Source organism: Anneissia japonica, unplaced genomic scaffold (assembly GCF_011630105.1).
Source record: "Anneissia japonica isolate Jap-2015-1 unplaced genomic scaffold, ASM1163010v1 scaffold5825_len372023_cov165, whole genome shotgun sequence".
In the NCBI taxonomy this organism is placed as follows: domain Eukaryota; kingdom Metazoa; phylum Echinodermata; class Crinoidea; order Comatulida; family Comatulidae; genus Anneissia; species Anneissia japonica.
Genome location: NW_022751237.1, coordinates 189,164 through 204,885, shown reverse-complemented (window position 1 = coordinate 204,885; position 15,722 = coordinate 189,164). Strand labels below are relative to the sequence as shown.

At 35.0% G+C, this 15,722-nt stretch overlaps 1 protein-coding gene across 1 annotated transcript in view; it reads left to right on the top strand.

The window, feature by feature from the left end:
- Nucleotides 1-13,660, top strand: part of LOC117121616 (exosome component 10-like) — a gene marked incomplete at its 3' end in the record, with an annotated part of 36,969 nt that extends 23,309 nt beyond the window's left edge. The window contains 2 exon segments of the mRNA XM_033266854.1: nt 2,561-2,743; nt 13,492-13,660. Coding sequence (XP_033122745.1) covers nt 2,561-2,743; nt 13,492-13,660 — 352 coding nt within the window.
- Between the last annotated feature and the right edge of the window lie 2,062 nt (nt 13,661-15,722).

Below are 15,722 nucleotides of genomic sequence, written 5' to 3'. Positions count from 1 at the left end.
TCGATCGGAGAATTGCGCATTCTCTCTCTAATTTTAGTGATGACATGGATGTGAACAACGCAACAACCCAGTACAACAATACACTTACCTTACTTAGAGATGAACTGGCCCCATTAAAATCTAAGACCATTTCAAATCATGCATCCCCTGCTTGGTTCACCAATAATTGTAGGATAGCTAAACAAGCAAGACGTAAAGCTGAGCGGAAATGGCTGAAAACTCAAGATCATTGTGATTTCGCCGAGTATAAGATTCAATGCAATATTTACCACCGTACGCTTGAAGATTCTCGGGTTTCTTACCTCCAGTCTAAGATCGACGGATGTGGACATGATCAGATAGCTCTGTTCAAACTTGCCAACAAGCTACTTGGTAGGACAACCGCGGCAAATTTACCACCATCATCCAGTAAGCTTCAGTTGGCTACTGACTTTAACACATTTTTTGTTGATAAAATCAAACGTCTGCGTCAGAGTGTCTCTATCAAATCTGAAGTTTCATCTTTCACGGCCGCATCTCATCCCTCATGTCATATCACCAAACTTGAAAGCTTTGAGACAGTCAGTGAAGACACGGTTGCAAAACTTCTTATATCTATGGCAGGCACCAAAATCTTGTGATTTGGATCCTTTCCCTACCAAGATTGTTCGTAAACTCAATTGTGCTGTCTCATTATTTCGTTCTCCTGTCAATTCGTCCCTATCCTCCGGCATTTTTCCTGACTCTTTAAAGATTGGTATTATCACGCCACTCTTGAAAAAATCAACATTGGATCCTCATTCGTTTATCAATTATCGGCCAGTTACTAATATCCCTTTTGTAGCCAAGATCATTGAGAAATTTGTCTGTTCAATTCTTGTTAAGTTTTTAAATTCCAATAATTTATTTGATTCTTACCAGTCAGCCTTTAGAAAAGCACACAGTACGGAATCTGCTGTAATGAAAGTTAATAATGATATTTTGCAGGCTCTTGACAACGGATATTGTACATAATCAGTGTACCTCGATTTGTCCGCCGCGTTTGATACCATCGATCACAGTATCCTCATTGATCGACTTTCAGCTTTAGGGATTTCTGGTACAGTATTAACATGGTTCAACTCTTACATAAAATCTAGACAACAGTCTGTTAGAGTGAAATCAGCCATTTCAGTTCCAGTCCCAGTGAATTTTGGTGTTCCTCAAGGTACTACCTTGGGGCCCATTTTGTTCCTTATTTACGTACGTCCTCTTGGTGACATCATTCAGAAACACGGTATTAAATATCACATTTATGCCGACGACACGCAATTGTACACATCTTTTAGTCCGGAGGCTGCCGCAGAGATATAGTTCACAACTTAGAAGGTTGTATTGATGATGTTTATACAGACAAGACAGAAGTGCTGTATATAAAGCCTAAACGCCATCTAAATGTACCCAACATTGAAAACATCCGCGTGGGAGACACCTACATCATTCCATCTTCTGAGGTGCAACATATCGGTGTAACGTTTGACTCCACACTATCCATGGTTAGACATATTACAAACACATGCAGAGTAGTATCCTTCCATCTCCGCAACATCAAGGCAGTTAGGCGTTTTTTAAATGAAGATGCTACATCAAAACTTGTACATGCATTGGTTACATCAAGATTGGATTATTGTAATGGAGTCCTTTACGGAATACCCTTAACATCAATTAGAAAGCTGCAGCTATTGATGAACATCGCTGCTCGTCTTGTCACTGGGACACCTAAATTCCATCACATCACCCCTACTCTTCGTCGTCTTCATTGGTTGCCAGTGAAACAGCGTATTGAATTCAAAGTACTTTTATATGTTTACAAATCAATTCACAAGTTATCACCCCAATACATTTCCGAATTAATTAAGGTTCGTTCTGCAACTTGCACTCGTTCCCTCCGGTCAACAACTGACTCAACCAATCTTTATTGTCCATCCTTTCGGTTAAAGTCTTGTGGGGAGCGATCGTTTATGGTTGCTGGGCCCAAGTTGTGGAACTTGTTACCTTTATTTATTCGTGAGTCACCTTCTGTCACCATTTTCAAAGAACGACTTAAGACCCACTTATTCTTGTCCCTTTAATTTATTTATTTTTTTCTATTTCCATGCCAGCTAGCTTTTATAGCCTTAACTAGGATAGGAGGCGCCCGAATCCGAGATGGCCGAGACTCAACAGGTGCTGACTGTAGTTCAATTAGATTGAACCCTAGCCAGCGATGAGGGCGTATCCCCACACTTCGGTTTGGGTGCTGGCATGGTATTCAAATTTCACTTCTTTTTATTTTGTGGTTTTGGTTTCCGTTCCATCTTTACACTTGCCTGATAGTGCTTAGAGTCTCTTTGTATTTTGCGCTCTATAAATTAATAACCATTAACCATATAACTTGATTCCTGTTACATATATAAAGCTCATCCTACCGAACCCACACTACTTTCAATTAATTTACATTATTGAAGGTTTCTAGTAGAGATAAAGTAACCATTGGGAGTAATGTATATTTTGTAATGAAAACTGTAACATAATTGAACTAGGTTTTTTTTTTTCACATTAGTCTCCTTATGTTTGGAAGTTAAAAAAAGCAGAGGAAAAACCAGAGATTTTAAGAAAAAATGAAGTTGAAGCTACCAACAAGATTGGTGGAAAAAGAGAATGGAGACAGAAAGAGCAGAAGGAAGGTGAAGATGAGGAGCAGGAGGAAGATGAGCCACTTCAGCCATTGCGGAAAAAGAAACAGGTAACAAGAAAATCAAATTTATCTAATTTATTTATTTATTCTTTCTTGTACTTGTAATTGTGCTAGTACTTGAGTACTGGTTTTCAGTGTAGTACAGTAACAAACAAACCATCAAAATAGAAAAAAAAAACAAAAAAAAAAAACACAAAAACAAGGTCAAAAGACAATTTAATGTAAAAATTATAAATTAATAGACTTTTGGAATGAATCTAATGTAATTTCTTTAATGTTAATTTTTGTTTTGTTTGGAAGTTCATTCCAATTTTCTGATGCACAATATAAACATGTTCTATTACCTTTGCAAATATTCCAAGGTGGTACAATTTAATCATTACGAGTTTGGCTATGTTTGCTTTTTGAATGTACATTGTGACTAAAAATAAATTTGGATGTTTAGTATGGAGAAGCATGCCCTTTTTAACATACAGAAATCAAAAGAAAGAAGTCACTTAATATTATTCATTCCATCTTACATTGAGATTTTTTCCAGTCACTGATTTTTTTGCGGGCCGAAAAAATTAATTAAAATCACTGGCTAAAAAAAAAACTATCTTTTTTACGTCCCGACACCGATTATATGTAAAAAGTATCATTAACACTGAGAATAAAGTGGTGTAAAAAGCAGTGCTTGGGAGGTTTTTGAAATCTTACTGGAAACATCAAAGTTTGAGTGCGGCCCTCTGTGAAAATCAAAAATTCACTTTGGCCTCCGACTGATTTTTATGCCCACACCTGCCCTACAAGATACTCCTGGGTGGGGAGAGATAAACCTAGTCTAATCCTAAAGTAGCTAGGCCTGGTGTGCCACCGTGTTTAACTTTTCTAAACCGGACCTTAATCGCTGCAGGGGGTCTTGCGTTGACTTCGGGTAAAAAATTGACCAATCAGCATACAATTACATGTGCTGTGAGCGAAAATACATTTCGCATGCAACGTTTAGAAACTCGTTTCCCGGTTACTGTTCATTAATATATAAATTAACGTTGAGCTGGGCTTAACTCAAACCCGGCTTATCTCCAAATCTGAATGTAGCCATAAACAATTAGTATGCAAAATTTTGCAATCTGATGAGTTGACTGTCAATGACGTTCCTCTGCAGCCGTTTGTGAAGCTTTGTCAGCTTGACACCGCAGAGTAGGTGACAATCTGAACAGATATTTGTTAAGCATGGTCCATATTACAACATGCCTTGATGTTTCGTTTCCTTGAGAATTTATAATAAACACTACTCATGTTAAATAATAATAATATTAATAATAATCACTTATTATGTATTTTTCCAAGAGACCAGAGCACCATACACATTAAAAACAAAGTTATCCATAAAAATGTAAAAAGTGAAAGTAAATCATTGAAATTTAGGTTGAAGTCAGTGTCTACAAAAATGTTGCAAGCACAGCAGCTCTGTAGACACAATATAAATATCAGTTATTTGTAACACTGCTGTTATTGTTGTTTATGTTTATTGTTATTATTGTTTGATATGCCTTCATCTCAAAAGAATTTTTTAAAAATCACTAAGAAAACTGAAGGAAATGGAGTTAAATAAATACTACTGTATTTCTATATGTATTGTTGAGAATGAGGCCCTTTAAATTTTAAGATGTAATTAGATTATCTGTATGCTGCCCTCTGTTGTTCTTGTGTGTTCGTGTACAGTATTAAGTTTTTAATTTCCAATTCTTAATCAAGAACTAGATTGTCGTTAATTGGCTTCTCTCCATACATTGATAGTCATTGTACTTTCTTTAATAGCAACAATGAATCCATATTAGTAAACTGTTAACATTTTGAGGAAGTAGATGGAAATTGGATAGTAGAAGACAAATATACAATAGAGAAACAGTGAAAAGGAAGACAAGTTTGGAAACTGGAATGAATGAAAATAGAGCAATATTGGAATTAGAAACAGGAAAGTGGAGAAAAAAAGATAATAAGAATTAGTGCAAATTATTTTGTTGAAAATCCAAGAGTACAATTAAAATGAACTAGAGAGAGGTAACAGGAGGCAAAATAATAAAGTACCAGTAAATAAAATAAAGCGGGAATGAATTTAGATCCATGTCCTAGAGGATAGGAGAGGAGGGGAATATTTTAGTCCCAAGACTTGTTTCTAGTGGGATCCTTCTGTTGGTAAATGCAAACACGTAACGTATGTGTTGAGATAAAAGAAAAATATATGGATAAAATTTTATATTGTTTTTATTCAAATAAATTTCAAAATGCCCCCTCTAGAGCATTATTTGGAATAAAGACCTTTTTTGTATAGAAGCCTCAGGCGTTTATTTTTTTCCTTGAATAAACTGTGTCCCCCCCCCCCCCCCCCAAATAAATGACTGTAAACATATCTAATGGACGAGACATCAATCTCAATACTTTCTAGTTATGTTCTACTCCTGTTGAATCACATTTTTTCTAACTTGGTTAGGGTCATTCTTTATGATTACGCAGTCACATTTTTATAGTAGTTTTGCATTGTAGTTCCACATTTACAGTGAAACTGACGGGTGTTTATTTGAGTACATTACAAATCCATTTTACCAAAAAAAAATAAAAATAAATAAAAACACTCCCTCGAATAATCGCCTCCCTCGAATAAACGCCCCCTCAAAAACCCTTCTCAACAATAAAAGCCCCAGGTCATTTATTTGAATAAATACAGTAATACGATATTATCTCTCAATTAGAATAAATAATATTCTAATGATTGTCAATAGCGAATATATATCACTGTCCTACTTGCAGCTGACAATCCCTTTCACAAGACAAACATACACACACGATGCTTTACACAAACTAAGTCACAGTATGTGGTTTAGGTATTATGGAGTTGTTTTTGGTTTGAGAAAAAAATACTGCAACACTGAAAGGAATTGAACCCAGAACCCTTGGATTGGAAGGCCGGTATCTTTGTTGCAATTTGGTACTACAGTACTATAAATCAACAACAAATATTTGATGCTATTAAATTAGTAACAGCAGTTCTTTTATTTATTAATTAATTTTTTTAAAATTTAATTTTATATCCTTCAGAGCTTTCGAACTAAAAACCTCTTGAAATTATGTAAATTGTTTCAAATCCATTCTGAGTAATTGACTTATTTGTAAGAATATCATGAGAACGCCACAATTAAGGTATGGTACTTCTCCTTGACCTGGATATCAGAGAATGGTCACTGACCTTGTCCTTAAGTACTGGTCAGTTCATTACACTTTATACAGTACTGTATTGCTTTTTTCCAGAAAATGGATTCTCTAATCATATTTTAACTTCCTGTTGTAATACCCTTAAAGATTATATCACTTGACCATAATATCCCCATTAGACCTATGCAAAGGGTTTACAAATTGTCTACTTAAAACTATAAAAAACAAAATATCTCAATTATATTCAGGATTAATATTTAAGTACAAATGAGTTGAGTCGTCGCTTTTGTGTGGGTAATTGCTTTCCATAACTAAATATTGCTATTAGGCCACATAAAATAAAACAATTGGTTAGCATCCCCGCCCGACCGTCAGAAAAGCCCCCGACCTGAATTTTTTTTTTTTTTTTTTTTTTTACAAAACACTCAAAAACTCCTCTCCCGAAGGCAATTTATATAGGCATAGGCTTGTTTACCATCCGTCCGAACGCCAGCCGACTGGGCTTATCCCTGCAGTTCCATTCCATCATCGTCCCGTCTAGGCTTAGGCTAGCCTAGTCCTTGCTTCTATCTAGAATAGGCCTAGTTTTATAGTAGTAGTATAAAAAGAGTGTATTTGTATACACGGTACAGCCGATGCAAAGCATTAAGATTTACTCGGGATTGTGTTTATATTAGCAAACTAAACTCCGATCCGATGCTTACGTCTCATTCTTTGTGCAGAAAAGCCAAGTCGGCCAATCAGCGCGTTGGTATTTCCGTCACTTTGGAAGTAGACATCCACAGCACAAACATGGATGCGCCCATCAGTTTAAAACTGTGGCATGTTCACTTCTTACCAGTGTGCAATATTTCACGAAATAAAGTTTTAAAGATAAACTAAATAAAACAAATATTTCACGCTATTTCATAGGTAGGACAGCATAGATAAATTTATTAATGGAAATATAGTGGCGAGATAGTGCAAGCGTATATTAGCAAGCGAGCCGTCCGGCCGTCTTTTGGACTGCGTACAATTATTTAGGACGGCAACTTTTACCGTGACGGCTTGGCCGCCTAATGAGCTCGGCCTAGCCTTTGGGCCTGGTCTACCTTTAGCAAATTCTTTATATATTCTTCAAATCTATCGAATGTTACATTAAACTAAAGGTAAATCATATTTACGTTTGATAAAAACAACATTTATTGATTGAATGTACGTTTTCGTACCAATAATCGATGGGGATTACTAACGATGGGCGTGGCCCGATCGGCTCAGTGCCACGCCCACTGGCTTCAATTTTGTTTCCAAAATAGGCCGTCTATTTTGTTTTTCTGGCGAAACCCCTGCATGGCATCAATGATGACTGTTGTGTTGTTCCAACAACAAACCCAGTATGGTCCAGTTATAATTAATGTCCAGCCAACACAAACTTAAACACAAAGCATGGAATATTCACATGCTGGTACAGTGACGTGATGTTTCCAAACAGCTGGTCCAACTAGATGTTAAGTGTTTCTCAGCATAAACATAGCACATGATACTAGTCAAACTCATTAACAGTATTCACTATTGAGTATTATCACTATATGTACATACTCAATCACATAAACAATCACAAATAGTAATCAATTGTACAAAATGCCAGTTCAAAAGTTACGTTTCTGTTTATGAATGGACAATGAATTATTATACGACTATGACAAACCTCAATCTTCTTATTTTGCTTTTGTTATTTTTATTTTTAATTTCACATCAAACAGCAGTTACATTCGCCACTTAGGATGGAATGCTTTATAAACCTGTTATTGATATCATCAGTTCTGTAAACATACAATGTTGCATGTTTTAAAACTTCATATATAGGGATTTCAATATGACTGTTATTCATATAGGCAAAGCTTATCTGCTTGCTATAGATGAATTACATGATTTCTTGTATTCAATTTTGGCCTCTGTTGTTTTCCTCTTCTTTGTTTTGCTAATTTTCCTTCCGACGTTGGTTTTTCATGTTCTACGAGAAAAAAAACAAAAAAAAACCTCCCTCCCTACCATAAAATTTGATACCAAAAGGATGCTAACCAATTATTTTTTTTTACTTGGCCTTACTGTTTTTGTACAGTATTGTTGTTTAATTTATTGTTAAGCAATCATTATATTATTAGTTATATACATCATGCATACATTCTAGGCATCTGATTGGTTAAGAAGCCGGTAGTAGAAAGTACTCTTCCCCTGAAAAAGTACTATTCCCCCGAAAAGTAGTACTTTTTTGACCTGTCAGGTAGTGCAAACTCTAGGCCCACCATCGTGCTGAGAGTAGAGGGAACTGCGACCTCTACAGCGAAAGAGATTGAGATTTGTATCATGATTATTTTCTTTATTGTCATTATCATTTTTTACTTGTTAATATTATTTTCATGGCCATCTTTGTTTATATTTATAATGGTAAATTGTGTCTATTGAGTGTTGTTAATGCTCAATGATATCGAAATGTACTTTGACACTGTGATTAGTAAATTAAAATGAAACCAAGACTTCCTTCAGATATGCTGGTCCAAATGTATGGAATACAGACCTGCCAACTCACCCGATCCTGTCGGGTGTCACCCGATATTTAAACAAATCTCCAGTTCTCCCGATCGAATGTAATTTTCACCCTATTTCACAGGCCACCTCTCCTCCCCCAAAATACTCCGATTTATACATAATTTGATTGATTTGATCGTTATTATTCAATGTATTCACCGCCTACTCGCTTCGCAGTGCAATAAACAAGCAGCCATTTCAATTTGAATGTCGCCACTAACGGCCAATGATTTTTAGGGACGTGACTTTTTTGGAATCTTGCATCATCTTTTGTTTAATTCTTGAAACCTCCAGATTTTTTGGTAATTCTCCAGATTTTTTTAAGCTTCTTAAAAAAATCTCCAGATTTTCATGACCCAAGGGTTGGCAGGTCTACCGCAGATTTTAAAAGAATCAACTATTAAATTTTAAATTAAACTATAAAAATATAATCTATTATACATTCTAATTTCTGCTGGTAAATCAAGTGACCCCTTTTTAAATACCCTCCATCTTACAATTCTTACACTTGTATATTTATACTTTTACCCATGTTTTAACTCGGCTGTTTCTTTTAAAAAAAAATTTATTAACCTGTTTACTGTACTTTACTATTTTAATATTTAACTAAGGCTTTTAGCATTATTACCATACTGTGCCTTGCACTTTTACTTTTTCAATATATTTTAACTAAAATACAATGTACAGTATTCTGTAATTTAGATTAAGCTTGCTATTGCATTTTTAATTAAGACCTTTTCAACTTCATTAATGTGCAATCTTTTGATTTGATACTGTATTCTTGTATCATAAAACAGGACCTTATGTAAAACAGGTTGAATAAATATAAATAAATATGTATACATATATGTTCAATAAATAAATAGATAAATAAATTAGAGTGTTCTTTTGACAGTACACCTGATGTTATTTTGTCCACATTACAGTATGTTCTTTTGGCCATACACCTAATGTTCTGTTATCTGTATACCTAATTCATTTGCCCGTATATCTGTTGTTCTTTTCCTTATACCTGATGTTCTTTTGACCATATAAATGTTCTTTTGTCTGTTTAACTAATGTTCTTTTTACCATACACCTAATATTCTTTTAATATTCTAGTCTTTTTTCCTGTACCCATGTTCCTTTGTCTGTATTCCTAATTTTCGCTATATGTTCTTTAATTTGTATACATACGTAATGTTCTTTTGTCCGTACGACAAATGTTCATTATTCCATACCTGATGTTCTTTAATTTCCTGTGCCTACTGTAATGTTCTTTTATTCATATAGCTTATGTACTTTTCTCTCCGTATACCTAATGTTTTTTTTTTTTTAATTATTATTTTATACATTTTTTTTATTGAGTGAAACCTAATTTGTATACCTAATTTTCAAAGTCTTTTATTACAATCATTGCGTTCAATTTCATTCTAACCCATATTTTTTGTTGTCCTATTTGGCTCTTAGAATTTATTTATTTTCAGTTATAAGCGTAAATATGGTCACTGGCCTTGTCACATTGTGCATTACTGGCTATGTCATTAAACTTTATAATGCTTCTAGCAAATGGACATCCCTGTATAATATCATGCAGACTTCAAAAAGACTATAGAGAAGCCATGATTCAATGTTTCGTTCTTTATTCGAACATCAACAGGAATGAAAAATAATTTTGTCCATAGGGACCATATATACTAGAATTAAAGTAACTTAACTAACCAATCAAAAGCGAGAAACCGGTAAAATTGACCAATCAAGGCAAACAAGGTGTGACATAATGACCCAAGCTCACAAAAGTGCTGTAATCTTGCACTGCACTGTATTGAGAAACAAGCCTCAATACCCAGAATAGGCCAAAGAACGTGATTTTTGTGTGAATTGGGTTTTTGTGTAATAAATAAAGTATAAATATTAATCTTCCTATTCCTGAAGTTTGAGTTTAAAATTCTAACTGTAAGAGGTAAAATTTAGCCATTTTCGGATGGGAGCTAGTGAAAAATGAATAGAAACCTGCCGAAAATAAAAGCATTTTTCTCAAAACTTGATTTAAGAAAGTTGAAAATTATTCCAACGGTCATAACTGTCATTTTAAAGTAAATGATATGTTCTATGCCATTATAGCAAAAACTCATTTTGGCCTGAGGACGAGTTTACAGCCCGTTTGTGAGCTTGGGTCACATTTATTATTATTGAATTAACAGCATACCTTAAAACAAAATCAATCTTGATAAAGTGTGAACACACTGTAATATTTTTTATTTTTTTTTATTATTAAGGTATAACACACAAAACAAAACAACAGCCAAAGGCTGAAAACGTTTGTTTACAATCAACAAATAAAGACAACATAGGAAAACAGATGTGTATAAGAGACAGATATATATATATATATATAAATATACACCATATTATTATAATTAAATTTCAAAAACGTCAGTTAATTCAAAATAAAAATACATATAGAAATATCAAAACATTCAAATAATTACATTAGAAAAGTTTAAAATTTCATATTACAAAATATATATATATATATAATATGAATAAATAAATAATAAACTAGATGTTGTTTATGGCTAATTGAACAATGCAAGTTCCTTGGATGCTTTTAATCCGGTATTTAAACATGGTTTATAGCACCTAATAGTCAGGGCTTCTTTAAATAATAATTCAGACCAATGTCTAGAAAAGTCAATAACTTCAGTATTATTGGATATTAAAGAATGATAATTAGAACCCTGAGCAGCATCATATTAGATCACCATTAATAGGTAAATTATACATGGCTAGGATATGTTGAAAACCATCACATGAACTTATTGTGGTCAAAATATAACACTAATTTAAGGTCCTGTTGAATGTTATTTTATTCTAATTGTTAGACATCTGTCTGTTTTCCCAATATAATCTTTATTACAGCCAGGAAATTTGAAATGGTAGACAACAGAAATAAGAAGCTTACTTTACTTTTGGTGGTGCCCTGAGATCATGGGTTTGCAATAGTAGCTTGCAGGATAAATGCTGCCCGATTAAAAAACTAATCACCTTAGCTCTTTTGAGACCCAATATTCCTGATTTTCAATTAAATATGGTGGTGTCAATGCTTTATTTATTATACAGTACATGATGACAAGTTCTTTCTATTTCTGGTGCAGCTGCATTATTGCTCACGTAATAAAATTTGCAATTTGTTAATTTTAATTTTTAGATCATCATGCTAATTTATGTCGTTTCATAATCAATTATTTAAAGCTGTCGATATATTTACAGCTGTCGATATATTTACATCACCACGAACAGATGATGAATAACAGGTTTTTGTTAAAATACTTTATAGATATTTTTTTTTTCTCTTAGCTTTTCAGTTGTCTTTCATGCTATTTCCTACATAATTTTTTAGGTTAAACTGGAATGCTACAGTACATGTATCAGGCTTCGCTCTTTCAATTCAAAACAAATTTTCCCCACAAAGTGGTGGGAGGGCGTCATGTTGATAGTTACAAGGTGGCACATCTGCCAATGAGGGGCCAGGAAAAGGAACGTGTGTTTTTGTTTGTTTTGTTTGTTTGTTTGAACTTGTTTGTTTGTTGTTTTGTTCAAGCATTCATTTATCCAGTCACGCCTACCTAAAGTGTAGACATATTTCGGTATTGTTCAGTATCCTATGCTTAGTATATTAGATTGTTATGAAAACAGGGACCTGAAAAACAGAGACCAGAGACCTACTGGAAAACAGAAACTCAGCCTGTGCTGCTGTTACAAGGTCTCTTTTTAATATTCCTGGGTCTCTGTTATTTATAAGCTTCCCTACCTCCCCTCCCCTCCCCCCAGTTTTTAAAAGTTTTATTAAATCATCCAGAGTTATTTGTCAAGCATATCACAGGGCCTTGCTTAAATGTTATTATATGGTACAGTCAACTCTCCCAATACCGACCACCCAGAAAACCGGATTTCGCGCAAAACTGGTCGTTTTTTAAAGTCCCAAAATCATTCCTATTCTTACTGTATTAAAATACTTTCTGAAAACCGGATCTCCCAATTCCGAATTCCAGCCAAATTCCGGTCAATAAAAGTCCGGAACAATAAAATTACCTTCTGAAAACCGGACGGCCAGTTTAAAACGATGATTTATTGACGAAATATGTTAATTAAATCATCGGAGACACATCGACTGACTCCAAATAACAACTATCAATCACAGAACAACACCACGTGTACGATCGTTATCATGTGACACGCCGATAGCGCATTAATTAATTAATTGCAATAAGCCTAGATTTCATTTGTTTAATAAACTGATAAAAAAAGTTCATGAGTGTGTTTTCTTTATTAAGGAACGTATCCTTTTCTCACATTTTGCATTCATTCTCACGCTAAGGCAAACCAAGCGGTCCCAACATAAGGCTATTGATTTCATAAAAACAATTGCGCATGACACTTTGACTGTCACCTGTGACTGTTTTCTATTGGCTGACACAGTTTAGGGGGTGCTGCATAAGTTAGCACTTATTTTTAGCATTCAGTGACCCACCAACAAGGTTATGCCAGAGCGGCATCGAAAACCAATCAAGCGTACAACCACGTTGAAGCGAAGCAGATATGGCGATCGAACGAAAAATACTGACACTTATTATAAATTACGATACACATTATGTTGATTTGTGTAAATTTTTATTGATAATAGACTTTGACACAAAAAACTAGGTACGTACAACATAAATAATGTAAAAATAAAGTAAAACATGAATTTTAAATGACGTTCTCAGGTCAGTAGGCCTACACAGTACATGATGCAGTGTGGTGTAACTATCTGCTGTACCTTGCTAGGCCTAGGCTTGTTATCGACTCAAGGTCGGTGAACCAAGGTAGGTAAACATGACGTTCCCTAAACCGGTCCGTCCGGAAAACCGGTCAAAGTGGACGGTCCGAAAGGTGGTCGGTATTGGGAGAGTTGACTGTATTAAAGTGTCATATGGTGTAATATACATGATATTTTTCTAAATTTTCAAAATAAGTGTATACCAATTTAATAATATTTATTATATTGGCAGCGAAAAGGTCAGCATTACTATGCATCATCATCATCATCAGTAACATCTGTGAAAATGGGGGATGAAAGGTTAAAAGAAGGGGCAGGCAAGGGAGATGAAGTTGTAAAAGAAGGGTCTGACAAGTTTCAAGCCTATGACTACAGCCAAACAGACTACAGTACATTCTCCGGTAAGTAATATACAGTTCTCATGGTACTCAATTTTATTGTAACTGCAGTGTGTTTAATAAAGGTGAAGGTAGGAGAATAATTAATAACTTTTTGCAGCGTCATTTTGCTGAATTGCGTATGAGCGTGGTCCGTGACTACCTAGCCACCGTAAAGAGGCGCTTATTATAGCAGATTTATGTCCATATCATTCCACAGCGATATAGTTGGGCGGATATGTGACTTGGGCGTGCACTTCTGGAAAGAAGCATGAAACTTTGTCCTAGGGGGTTTTTGAGTATGGTGATTTCAAAAATTGCGGGAACCATGATGTCACTCCACCCCTTCCCTCCAAAAAATGGAAATTTAAAAAACACAATTTTAGCAGTTTAAAGGCCCTAAGCCCACATTACCATGATCTTGGTGTCAATACCTATGTTCTTTAGTTCAAGGAATTCAATAAAACAATATTAAAATACAATACCATACATTTTTATCGTGAAAATGCAAAATTAAATAATATATTCAAAATGGCAACCAACAGGTCATCGAGCACTTACAGAAAGGCAGACGCATGCCTCAAATGGAGTACGAATAACTATGCTTGATCCATTAGATATTGACGTCCAGAATGTGTCTGTACTTTTTTTTTTTTTTTTGTACATGAACTGTGTCACAATTTCATATTGACATTGCCACTTTTAGCGAAGGAAGGCAGCATTTGAGAACTTAGAGCTGGCTACACTCTCAACTGGTCAGGCAAGTTAAAGACAGCTAAAATGCCCTGTGAGTGCTTTTAGGATGAGAAACTCAATTGCCTAAAAATCAATAATACAACAACTGGTCACTCCGATCGCATCATCTCCACGTGCCTCACCTCAAAGCAAGCATCATGTTACTTTCATCAGCATTTATGCCCCGGCCGTTCAAGCTGACGATAAGTGCAAGTTTTACACTGATCTGACCAGCCTCGTACAGAACACCCCACAGTTGGCAAAGTCAACATCCTCGAAACACTGAAAGGGAGAAGTTTCAGGTTGGCAACTTGTCAGTTGCAATGAAAGCTGACATCCAGGTGAAACTTCAATCAAAGCTTTAGGATGCAAGTTACACTGCAAACTTTTGTCCAGAATTGTTTTGTCACACCTGAAAACTGCTATCCGCCAGACCTTAGAACAAGTCCAAGGGTTCTCCCCAAGGAAAATCAAAGACTGGTTTGAAGAAAATGACATGTAGTTCCAAGATGTGCAGGGGAAAAAGATATCTGGCCACAAGAGATGTCTTACTCAGCCTATGAAAAAAAGCAACCTTTCATATTACCTACAGCAAATTTTTGGTGTAAACTACGAGAAATCAAAAACAATTGAGTGGATAAACCTTGCAGCGAAGACTCAGCTTTATGCAGATACTAGTAGCTACAAGGAGTTTTACAAAACACTGAAGGCAGTATGCATCTCTTCATACCAGATTCATCTTTTCATACCAGATTCAAAGTCCTTTGTACAGTGCTGACGGCTTCTTGCCAATGAGTTCAAACCTATACCTCGGCCTCGCATGGTGTCAGTTTCTCAAATAAAATATACTCAAATGAGAGTTTGGATTAAGGAACATTTTTTTATCCATCTGTATTTGTCACATTTAGTTTAGTTTGTGGTGCTACACTTTAGCTTCTGGCAGCGGTGGTGTAATTTCTTCTACAATGTATAGGTGGAAAGTTTTGGAACGGCCACTTGCTTGAGAGTTCACACCCACCTCGGCTTCAGGTATAGTGCCCCGGAGTATGCAATATAAGACAGCTATTGATAACCTAGATAAAGACAATCAGTGAACCTAGAGCTCCCCCTTTTTAGAGGCCATTTTTCATTTTGAATTTATACTGTATTTTCAGTATAAAATGTTAGAGTAGTTTATATATGGTCTACTGAATATCCAGGATCGAATAGCATAATTACAACCAAGATTATGGTGGTCAGGGCACTTACAGCCATTTTATTACCAAAAACCTGGTTTTTTCGGCCATTTTGGATTTTGAATGTATAGTTTATTTTTACAATAAATATATTATTGAGTTTATATATATATATA